At 38.6% G+C, this 12,278-nt stretch overlaps 1 protein-coding gene across 1 annotated transcript in view; it reads right to left on the bottom strand.

Annotated features, from left to right (window-relative positions):
* The window catches only part of LOC136883195 (uncharacterized), a 112,968-nt gene that overhangs the window by 26,479 nt on the left and 74,211 nt on the right, over nucleotides 1–12,278 (bottom strand). Inside the window, exon 4 of the mRNA XM_067155387.2 lies at nucleotides 2,848–3,211. Within this exon, the coding sequence (XP_067011488.2) occupies nucleotides 2,848–3,211 (364 nt within the window). The remainder of the gene's footprint in view (nucleotides 1–2,847; nucleotides 3,212–12,278) is intronic.

Here is a 12,278-nt window from a genome sequence, read left to right as displayed (position 1 = left end):
GCATATATGAGCAGCATCTGTGGATGGATAGAACAAACTGGAGGAGGCTCGTACACAACCGCACCTGGCTTGCTGGAGCGAAGAAATAATGATGATGAGGATTATAGTAGCTTATTACAGTAGCTGTCAAAATAGTTTTCGTGTATCAATTTGTGTAGTCCTTATTTTAAATGATAATATGATGTAAAATTAACTTTACGACGCTGTAGATGTAGTGTAGAATATGGTTTGCTATAACACCAGGCTTCATAACCTGAGCCACGTCATGTAAAATAACTTGATAATATTATTAATAATAATAATAATAATAATAATAATAATAATAATAATAATAATAATAAGATAATACACTGTACATCCAAAATGAAACACACTACAAGAAAATTGAAAAACTCTGAGATACGATGCGAAGGAGGATAATTTTTTACGGTCGTCTTCTCCTCAGAATGAAATCTAGTAGATTAACCAAACAAATCTTGAGTTCATCTAGGACGTAGGTTTTGTGTGCCGGCTTATGCAATTTGATAAGCTCATAAAGCTTGTGTTTGCACATCGTCTCATGGTGTGGAATGTTCCCATTCACTAGCCAGGAGATTGTCACTTTACGTGAGCTGGAGGTTGGAGCATGATCTACTTCCTTGTTGTGATATGACGAGTAGTCAATCACGAGAACACTGCGAGGTGGAAGATTAGGAATAAGCATATCTTTCACCCACTTAAAAAATTGTTTCACTATTCATGTCATTGTGGTGGTCGCTACTCTTGCTGCCAGACTTCCAGATTATTCTCGATGAAACCCATTTCACCGCCAGCATGTAGAACTATAAGTCTTTTTCCTTTTGACATGGGCGCTGATATACCAGATAATGAATTATCAGACCAGCCTTTGCTGGATATTGGGACGTATGCATATAGGTTTCATCCATATACACTATAGGCCTATCCTCTGCCCGACAATGAGCATTTTTGTAAAATAAACAAATCTTTTGTATTTTATGTCATGTTTTTCCAGTAGGATGCACTTGTTAGTGTTAGTTATTTTCCAACAATATCCTAATGACCGAAGGATTCGCTTGACACTAGTACTGGATCCTTTAAACTTTAAGTCTTTATCTAAATTTGCACAAATTTTTGAAACTGTAGATAAACATTTTTCATCTAAATAAAAATTGTTAACAATACGATGTACGGCACCTTCGTCAAAGTTGTCCAGTCCAGTAATATTCTTTGTGAGCATTCTGTTTTTGTTTGGTGTTTCAAACAGACTATCCATAGGATTTCCTAATTCTATCGCTTTTCAATCTTAATTCGTGACACAGAACTTTCTGACACTCTAACAGCTGCTGCAACTCTTTCCTGCACTTTCTTACAATCTATCACGAACTATTCTTCCATTGCCTCCCTTTCCATAAAGTCTATAACGTTCAAGATTGCTGCCCGAGTCTGATTCTTTAGCACCTTACGATGCAGGCTACGATTAACGCCTTCCATACGATCACAGATAGACCTAAAGTACATCACCACTAACCACAGTTACTACACAACGAGATATTAGAAAGCAGCGCGCGACAGCTGAGTGTAAACTTATGCAATGAACTGTCCTTGTAGCAGGAGCTCTGTTAGGAGGGGATGCGGTACGCGGGATAGTCCAAAGTGCGCATATGCTCCCAGACGTCTTCCTAGCTGGCCCGATCTCTACCAGGGATAGTTGTGTCCAGAGTACAATTCTGGATTATTGTAAGAAGTAAATGACAGTACTGTAGAGTTTTACTATTGATGTTATTTCTATAAAACATTTAATGTGTACTAAATAAGTTATATACTGTACCACTGTGCACTGTGAGGAAGTACTAAGCAAGAACAGATTTGTGTTACAGCTGATGAACTAGTCTATATAAGTGTGTGACTAGTGTCATTATTGTATCTAGTGCCACCCATAATCATATAAATCTACTGCTGGATTATCTAACAGAGGTATGTACTCATGATTTTTACTTTATTTCCTACCGGGCGAGTTGACCGTGCGCGTAGAGGCGAGTAGAGGCGCGCGGCTGTGAGCTTGCATCCGAGAGATAGTAGGTTCGAATCCCACTATCGGCAGCCCTGAAGAGGGTTTTCCGTGGTTTCCCATTTTCACACCTTAATAAAGGCCACGGCCGCTTCCTTCCAACTCCCAGGTCTTTCCTATCCCATCGTCGCCATAAGACCTATCTGTGTCGGTGCGACGTAAAGCCCCTAGCAAAAAAAAAAAAAAAAACCACCTTTATTTCTTAACCACCTTCATGAAATGGAATCCTGCATACAACGGAAAAAAATTTCTGGTTCCTCGGGTTTCTGCTGAGGACAGGTTTTACTGTATTCTAGCAAGCCTTTTTTAACATCTTGAAATTTCCCAAATTTGGGTCTCCAAAATGATCGTTTGGTCTCTGGAGTGGTCATTATTTTTCGTTTTGGTTTTGCTAGTATCAAATCAACTTTGGTTCTACACTGAATTCTTGTCCTGTTTCAAGTGCACCGTTCTTCTCCGCCGAAGCAATCGGTTCGAGCTTACAAAGACTAACATAACAGTACTACAGCGTTCCTAGAGGGAGGCTCTGCCATTTGTTTGGGGGCTGCAGCCGGTTGTAAAATGTTGCATACTTTGCTTTGGACCCATTGCTGTTCTATGCTGTGGGTTTCTTCGAGATTCTCAACAATAGCTCTGCTACTCTTCCTTGTAAGAACAATGCCTGCTTATTGAATAGAAGAGAATTTAAATAATCCAGACTAAGGTTTGCACAGCCTCATCAAAAAGAAGAAAAAAGGGTTCTCACTGAAGGAAATAATTTAAGTTATCTCTGGCCTTACCTCATACGGTAGATTGTGACAAGACTGGTCCTCCTCTGTTTTAACATCAAGTAATGATGTCTCTACAAGTCTGCATGCTTCACGTGAATCAGTATCAGCATCTGCCTCTTCACTGAATACATCTGGCTCAATTTTTATATTGAAATATTCGATATCTGGTGTGGTTTCAATGTCTTGTGGCTTTTCCACACAGTTTGCTGATAATGAATCACCTTCACGGTCTTGACTTCCATTCTTACTGCATTGCGGGTCGTGACTAGCATCCGTACTGGACTGTGGGTAGAGGCTCATCCTCACTGGATTCTCGGGCTTGAATTGCATCCTCACTGGATTGTAGGTCTTGGCTTGCACCCTCACTTGATCTCTGTCAAACACAAAAATGATGATAATTAAGGCCTATGTTTTGATAACCTAATAAATACCTAAATATCTTCAAAAATACTTAAAATGAACGAGTGAGGCACTGGTTCAAGAAGTAAGTTCAGGACCTGGTGCACAGGATAAAGGATCTACTAGGAAGAATGAGAAGAAGAACTGGCACAATGTGGTCTAAAGAATGAAGAACTGTATTTTTCACCACAATGAAGGAGTATTAGAAATCCAGAAAGGCTAATAATAATAATAATAATAATAATAATAATAATAATAATAATAATAATAATATTGTTTTACGTCCCACTAAATACTTTTAGGTTTTTGGAGATGCCGAGATGCCAGAATGTAGTCCCGCAGGAGTTTTTTTACATGCCTGTAAATCTACCGACACGAGACTGAAGTTTTTGAGCACCTTCATATACCACGGGACTGAGCCAGGATCGAACATGCCAAGTTGCGGTCAAAAGGCCAGTGCCTTAACCGTCTCAGCCACTCAGCCCGTCAAGGCTTACAAGTGTTAACCATGTTCCAAGTGGCCAAAACTGTAAGTTTAAAATAAATTATACAGGGAACGTTTTTTTCTGTTATGCAGTTTATACATGCAGAATAACTGAGCATCTGCATGTCATCATTATTAGGACATAAAGAAGAACTGAGCAGCCAACAAGATTCTACCTGTGTGTTAGAGACGTTGCACGGAATGAAAAAATACCAGTGACGTGCAAGAGGACCCTGTGTTCAACTTATCTTGTATCAGTATGCTTCAGTAGCTTGGACCTTGACTGAGAGAAACAAGAGCAGTGCCTTGTCATTTACCAAATGTATTCACTTTCCAAGAGTGCTGATGACAGTTGGAGAAAATTTCTTTATTTTAAAGTTTCCAAACTACAAGGGGCGATCAAAAGGTTTCTGTTCAACAGTCGTACAGCCTTGAATCGGGATGCCGATCAGGCAAAACGGCCTTGAGCATTGAGGCACTCATCTTACCAACGCACGAGGTTGAAGATCCCTGTGTGGTAAAACAGCATGTCCTGCTCTGTGAAGAAGTCTGTAACCACCTGCTGCACATCCTCGTCTGACAAGAAGCGTCTACTCTTCAAAGCCTTTTTGAGGGGACCGAAGGCATGATAATCGCATAGGGAAAGATCAGTATTATAGGGCGGGTGCTTGAGTGCTCGCCTAATCCACTGCCCACTTGTTGTCCGTAATGGATGAGGCTGGCCTCCCAGATCGACAGGCATGGAATTTAGTGCCAAAACAGTGGTTTTTGACAGACATGCTGCCCATACACAGTCTTCGTTCTCCAATGGATGTCCACCGGTGTTTGTCCTTCGGCAGCGAAGAATAGAATAACAGCACATTGGTCCTGTTTCAATACATTTGGTAATAACTTCGCCATAGTTCACGTGGCCACATTTAACACATGCATCTCGGCACGACATGACTGCCACACTAATCCCTTTACCTACATGTCTGTGCTTATATACCCGCATCGGAGTCGCACTACGTTGCATGTCCGCACCAGTAACTTCCTCAAATAGAAACTTTTTTGATCACGCCTTATACATACTGAAACCTCTGTAAATTCATGTTTCATCAAAAATTAGGTTTCCTGTAAGGAACCATGTTCTTTACTGTGATAGCTTAGGCAGGCATTCACAGTAAATGGAGATGATACCCATCTCCCATAAAGCATTGCCACTGCATTGTGCAAGAAATGTGGCTTACAGCTGCATCAGAACCAAGTACTAGCCAGAGTCTGGGAGAAGTATGGTATTCCAACTGATAATCCTGCTGCCACATCGGGGCAAGATTGAAACGCCTGCAAGCTATCAGTTTTGATTAAAGCTTATTAGAGGCACCGATGATATTCAAGCATGTTGATTACTGGTACTCTACATAATTGCATAAAACCTACTAAAATACTAATGTATAAGAAAGAAACATGACTTATAAATACGAAAAATAAATTAATAATTGTTCAAAATGGCAGAAAAGTATACAGTTTTTTTAAACCTTAAAAGTACAAGATGGCAAAGAATGACAAGAAGATTTCTATAATCTGGGGTAAGCCAGGATTTGTGCAAAAGTTACCAATGACTATGATGCAAAAGATAACATGTATCATAAAAATCTGGACCTTAAGGTTAACGTCATATCGCCGTACCAATATAAATGGTCTGTTATTGGATCTGCGAAAACTGCTATGTGAAACATTTTGGCTTAGAACTTTGGCCGGTAAGGTTCTGTCATCTAAGATTCAATATTGTGCTAATACTGCCAAGGATTTCTCGCTGCGGGTCAGTATTTTCCAAAAATATTGTCACAGCAGTTTTCCCAGGGCAACGATGATACATCCTTTTTTTTCTTTTTCTTTTTTTTTTCCCCCTGGCGGTTTAACATCGCACTAACTCGCTCTGTAGAGCACTAGTAGAGTGTCGGCCTCCAGATCTCAAGGTCTGAGGTTCAAACCCTGCAAAGATAGTTGGATTTTGGAAGTGCAAGAAAAAATTCTGTTCAGCACTCTGTATCGTACCATGTCGACATCAACAAGACCTCCACAGAATTAATTAACCCTTGATTACTAACCTCTCCCAAGACCAACCATTCGTCCGTGGGACTACGCAAATGACACTACCAATACCTGCAATTATCAACTTTAGGCACAGAATAAAAGTAAACCAAAGCTTAAAAATACACATATAAAAGCATACTTTCTATTATTGAAGTCCTGAAAGTCATTACTACATGGAGAGCACTTGTTCAATTCTCGGTCATTGCACATCTCCATCGTAACCAATACACTAAGAAAACGTCAATTTCAATATGTTCAAAGAAGAAAATGGCACAAATTTTCTCTTTCTTTCTGTCATGCTCTTCTGAGTTCAATCTCTCTACCATTGCATTTTCTCCGAAAACATCAATCAGCGTTACACTTAATGACCATTATGAAACTGAAATTGTAAAATTGAAAATGTGAAATCAAACATGGGATAATGTTTTTTTTATCAGCGGCTTCGTTGACAAGTGCATTTTTATGTCCTACTTTAAGCATGTCTTATTAATATTCGCAAATGATTATTAACTTTAAGGTATGTCTATTTGCTTTTAACTAGCTATATATCACTAACACTATATTCAGTTATTTGATTTGGGGTCACCAGTTACTGCCCGACTGCAAGCAGAGCAAAAGAAGTGAGTGTGCAACTCTGAAGGAGAAAAGACACATACTTTCTACTCATACGGTTGCTCTTGTTCAGGTTTGTGTATTTCAGCATTTACTTTGAGTATCACCTAACATTGCTCTCAACAGCCGCAACAAAGTTGGCTGCATAAACCGGCGCCGAAGGGGAGGCGTAATCAGATCACTCACCTGCTGTGCATAGGTCATTTGTGAGACTTTTTTCGCCTTTTCTCAGAATATTGTGGCAGTATATTATGTAACCATTGACCAGGAACATGTTGATTATGTAGAAAGAAATACATAGATGGCAATGTTGGGTCTCTTCTATAATCTTCTGTCATGTTATTACTAATCATTCATTCCTCAGACCAACGGCAGCTCCGTAACACTAAAATGAAATTAGGCACAAAAGAACTTTCACACTTTCTCATGTTAGGACACCTGCTGAGAAAGGTACTGAGAAGGAAAAGCAAAAAATGTTACCGGAACGGTGGGGGAAGAACATTCATCTCCCCATAAGTCTTCCAGCAGACAAATGGTTAGTGATGTATGGTTAAAACTCAGCCATAAATCATCCAAGAGGGATCCATTTTGTTCTGCCATCTGGTAGAGAAAACTGGAGTGATGCAAGGCAGACTAGATGGTGCCAAATGAAAATGCCTACATAGTGTAGCAGAAACCATATTATTATTATTATTATTATTATTATTATTATTATTATTATTATTATTATTATTATTATTATTATTACCTTTTTTTATAGAATTTTGTCAATGGGAAGCTATACAACATCACTGATGCCCGAGACGACGAGGAAGCAAAGGGTTGTGAAGGGTGACAGAAAGGAGAGGCTTTTCTGTTGAAGCTGGCCAAAAAAAAAAGCAGAGGACTCCATTCCAACAAGTATTTCTGAAAGTACAACATGATGACAAAATATTACTATTGGTGTTGTGGACTGATCGACAATTTAGTACAGATTTACTTCCAAGTGGTTATTGTAACAAATAAATATCTGTGTGTTTCTTCCCGCATTTGCCTAAATTTGAATTGGCCTTGCGGAAGATGTGAGTGGAAATGTAACTGAACTCCAAAGGGTTAAGAATCAAGTACTCTAAAATGATTTGAAGTTTCATTCACAGCTATAGCAGACAGAAATATAACAAACTTTCCCTTCATAGGAAACTATTAATGATAATGTTGGCAATAGCATCACAAACAAAGCATAATGTAAGACATAAATTTATTTTCCCTAATCACCACAACATCTGACACCTGAAAGGCAACAATTGAAATGTAGCTAATATGATCAACAGTTGTAAAAAATGATTTTGTTCAGACCTGATTCTACAAAAAAAGGTATGATGACAAAAAAATATTCAAAATTAAATTTGAAGTAACTTTTGTTTAATCCTCCGGTTGGCGTTGTTTAACCCTCTGGTTGGTGTGCCTTGAGAAATTACACGAACGGGCATGCATTGCATGGAGTGCGGCCCCTACAAAATAACAATGAAATGCACATCTTTTGGGAAAATGTAAGGCCATTTTCATGCAGATACGTTGCCAACTCATAACTGGAGTAATAGTTGTCGGTGGTAATGTTTCAGTTCGAATTTTGTATCGTAACAATCATTTTTGCTATGTCAAATAGTTTATTGGACGTCACAAAATTACCTGGTTTCTGAATTCTGCAATACAGCTCAAAATTAGATGTGTAATATGATTTGCTGTCACACAGGGCATATACAGTATTATATGCCGTATTTGGTTGGTTTGTTTGGCATATCCGGCATGAAAACCAAGCGCCCTCGAAATCCTACGAGCATGCAATTAATTCAATTGAGAGTTATTATCGATGAAGCTTGTATGCTATTCTTAATAGCTGCTAACTTATCACACTGTTGTGGTTCTTAACGAGTGTGCACATTATCGAAGCAAAAAAACAAAAAAAAGGCTTGAGACCGAATACAGCTCTTAGGATAAGCATACCAGTGCCATCTACTTTCCATAGTTCTTCAGCATTAGTGCATCTTCCTTCTTTGCACTCCGATCAGGAATAAAACCTCAAAAGGAGCCATTATTTTTCTTCTAGTTTTATCACTGTAGTCTCTCCCACAAATTTGGTGGTGGAGCGTAATTTGTCAATAAAAATATGAATTCATGAAACGATATTGTCAATGATAACGTAATCAAAGAATTTTAGAAACGCATCAAGTTCAGTTCTACTATCCCTTGCAACACATTTTAGACTGGAAAAGTGTAGCTAATATACTTGTATTTTTCGACTTAGTTTTGCCTGGTTCAAAAACACCTACACCATATTGTGTCTAAATCTTTACCAAATGAAATCTGAAATCATCTCCGTTACTGTCAGGTTCACCTGCTCCCGAATCCACTGACTGATCTGTATCACTATCCTCTTCTCTCTCCACCACACCTATGTGTCCGTGATCATCGTCCTCTTCTCTGTCCTCCTCCTCCTCCTCATAGAATTTAGGTTGAAGACCTGGATAATCATCAGAAAGCTCTAGAAGGACTTGACAAATGTCCTGCACGGTTGCCAATCTTAGAGCCCTTTCAAAAGAAATAGATAAGTAATCTTTTGAGGGTTTCTTTAGATCAAGAAACAATATGCAAACAAAACAAAAGGAATCTCCTATATTTACAGTAATGAAACTGATCTGAAACATAGTTGTCGCTATGAAAAATATTGGAATGTTCACAGCAAGAAGAGTTATATGAATAATACTTCCATCACAACAGACGAGTTATATGAACTATAAAACAAGCACACACAAAGCAAACGTCCTACACCAAGTGTAAAACAAACTGTTACAGAAGTGGGCGAGCGTTTCACTCAATGCAGCATCACGGTACCTGTCAACTTCCACACCCAATCCCAGTTAAGTGATCAGGTGAGTTGAAACCTAGTGGTCATATAATGAACATAGCAGACCTTGGCTCCCAAGGCGGTAAATAAATATGTTCATCAGCAAAGTGAAAACAAAGTAATTTACCTACCATAGGGTCAAACCTTTAACCCCTCAGCATCACAGCCATTTAAATAATTTCCTACCCCGCGGCCAGATGAGATTTCAACTATGCGCAACTGAAATACATTGATTCACTTAAAGCGTTACTACAAGTATAAGAGTAGCCCGATTTTCACGAAATTTGGAATTCCTAACGACAGTACTCTGTACATGCAGATAATTCCATAATTGTTTCACATTTCCTTAGTAATTTAGTTCCGTGTGATAGAGCTCGAAGCACTCTTTGAGACAGGGACTCAAGTCACACTCCTGGTAGCAGTACACTGACGTCTTCTTTTCGCCGTGTTTTGAACACAGGATACAATGTCTCTGAGGTTTGGATTTCCAACTCTTGGCTGCTAATTTCCTGATAAAATATCTTTCCTGCAACCTTGGAACTGTATTATCTGGTGCGCGCCGGCCTTGAATATTTCGTTCCCCTCCGTCCCGAGCGTATTTTGTAAACAAACCTTTCACCAGCTGAACCCGATAAGGTAATTGCTCAATATTTGTCTATGTGACCTGTGTGAGTATTATTAGAGAATTTAGCAATCAGAATTCACCGTTGAAAACTTCTCTATGACCTGTATAATTATCTATAGTCTCTTACACGAAATTCCCAAATACTGTTTCCTCCTCATCGTCACTCTCATCATTTACCACTGTTACATCATCTATTTCATTATCACTGCTGCTTATACTATCCGTACTACTTCCGACCAAACTTTCATCTAAATTATACAATATTTCAAGCACATTACTGTCAGTCATACCACGGCTGAGCGCGGTGCGTGACATGGACTGATGAAGCTGCAGCGAGACCGAAAGCAGCAGGGCGAAACTGAATGAGGGGAATAACATTTATGACAAAACAAACCAACTCGATACATATTTCAGATAAAAGGTCGAGACATCGTCTTTCAAACGAGATATATACCATGAACAACTGGTTCTCGTATCGTATGACAGAAAGCAGCACTAACTGATGCCTACACAGAGCGCTCGTGGAGAGTTACGAAAACATTACAAGCTGAGAAATAAAGATAAATATAATAAATAAACCGCACTCCCAATGTACAAATAGAGCAAAGAACATCACACGAAAAGACTAACTTCTCAGATCATCATTTCTTTATTTTATTCTGTGGGAAAGAATGAAGCAAACAGACTTTTCAAGAAGTAAGAGATTAGTGCTCAGACTTATTTGACAAATAATTATCCTTGCAAAAACAACTACATTATAACGAATTTTCAATTCTTATTTACAACACTGATAAACCCGAAAATGTCTTCTTGGAAACAAAACAATTTGCATATCAGTAACTCCAAAACTCTTCGCGCTATAGCCGTAAATGTGAAACCATGTATGGGTCTATACCACGTATAGAGGTCGGCGGCTACGGAAGAAAAGAGGGGCTATACCACGTACAGAGGTCGGCGCTGAGGGGTTAATAATATAGTCAACCATTTTTCTAAATTATGAGCAAGATAATTTCTTGGCAAAAAAAGCTGACTATAAACCAAGTTTTGTAACATTATAAGGTAGTAGGAATTAATGAAATTGGAATGAGTGCCAGAGGAGAGATGTGTTTACTGCGATGTCCAGAAACCCACCATCCTGCCCTCAGAAATACATTTACTTTTATAATCTAATGAAGAGTAGCACACGGCATTTTCCATTGCTAAAGTAGCTACTTGCATTCCTATTGGCCAACGTAAAGTGGCATGTGACGTCATTCCCGTCAATCATGATAATTAGATTCCACTACCAACCCTGGCAGAATAAAAGCACATCATAGTTTTTAAACTTCATGGTTTTGATCTGTACTGAATTGTGATCACAATAATAATTATAAAATTAATGTTGTAATGGTCCAACTATTCAATATGCAATATTTCTGAATTACATTACTAAACTAGGGACTAGTTTTGGTCTTGGCTGGCCATCATCAGCCTTAATGTAATACATCTAATAACTAAACAAACGAACAAACACATAATTGACATAAAAACAATTGTACAATAGTACAAATACACAATTGACATTAAAAATCTGGGATGAACTATGTGTAAAATCTGGAGTATGGTCATCATTCAAACTCTTTCTTGTGTTAATATTCATAGAATTGTTAGTTCCATCACTGCTAATCATTACAATTTCAACTGCAAAATGGGAATTGGTAAATGTTGATTCTGTAGTCAGGTCATCAATCATCAAATCTACTTGAGTGGTATAAGCAGTAAGCAAGCCACTGGATGCCACTGTAAATAACCACCAGCTCACGCAGAACTGCTAGATGGTGTTTCCACACCAACCAACGTAAATAAAATGAAATGTTCCCGTAGTGCTCGTTAAAATCATGCTGAAATGCTATTGGATATTGTAGGACAGCACATGAAAATATGGGTTAAAACTGACACATTCTTAATTTGTGGCTGGTATAAATTCGCAATTCATTGCGGTGTCCATGAAGTTAACCTGAATAAATGATAGATAAAATTAGATAAAATTAATGAACTGAAGGAGAGAGCATGTTAGTCAAATGGCATAGGTTATATGAGACTTGCCTCTTGTTGCAGCATGTTGTGCGCGGCCTATTGTTGTATGCCTCATACTAACGGTTGTGAGATTCAAAGGAAAAGGAAGGGGCGGGGCAAGGGAAGAGGTCGGAGAAATAAGAGGCGGTGGAGGGGCAGAGGAGAGGATTAAGGCAGGGCTGAAGGATGTGGGAAAACAGATGGCTGCTGAGGAAAGGTGCTGTGAATAGTATGAAAAACTGAATTATGACTTGTTGGTTTGATGTTTCTAAAAATGGAAATTAGAAGGTCAAATAGGATATTTG

This window comes from Anabrus simplex, chromosome 11 (assembly GCF_040414725.1).
Source record: "Anabrus simplex isolate iqAnaSimp1 chromosome 11, ASM4041472v1, whole genome shotgun sequence".
In the NCBI taxonomy this organism is placed as follows: Eukaryota; Metazoa; Arthropoda; class Insecta; order Orthoptera; family Tettigoniidae; genus Anabrus; species Anabrus simplex.
The sequence above is the reverse complement of the archived record's forward strand: the minus strand, read 5'-3'. Positions and strand labels throughout refer to the sequence as shown.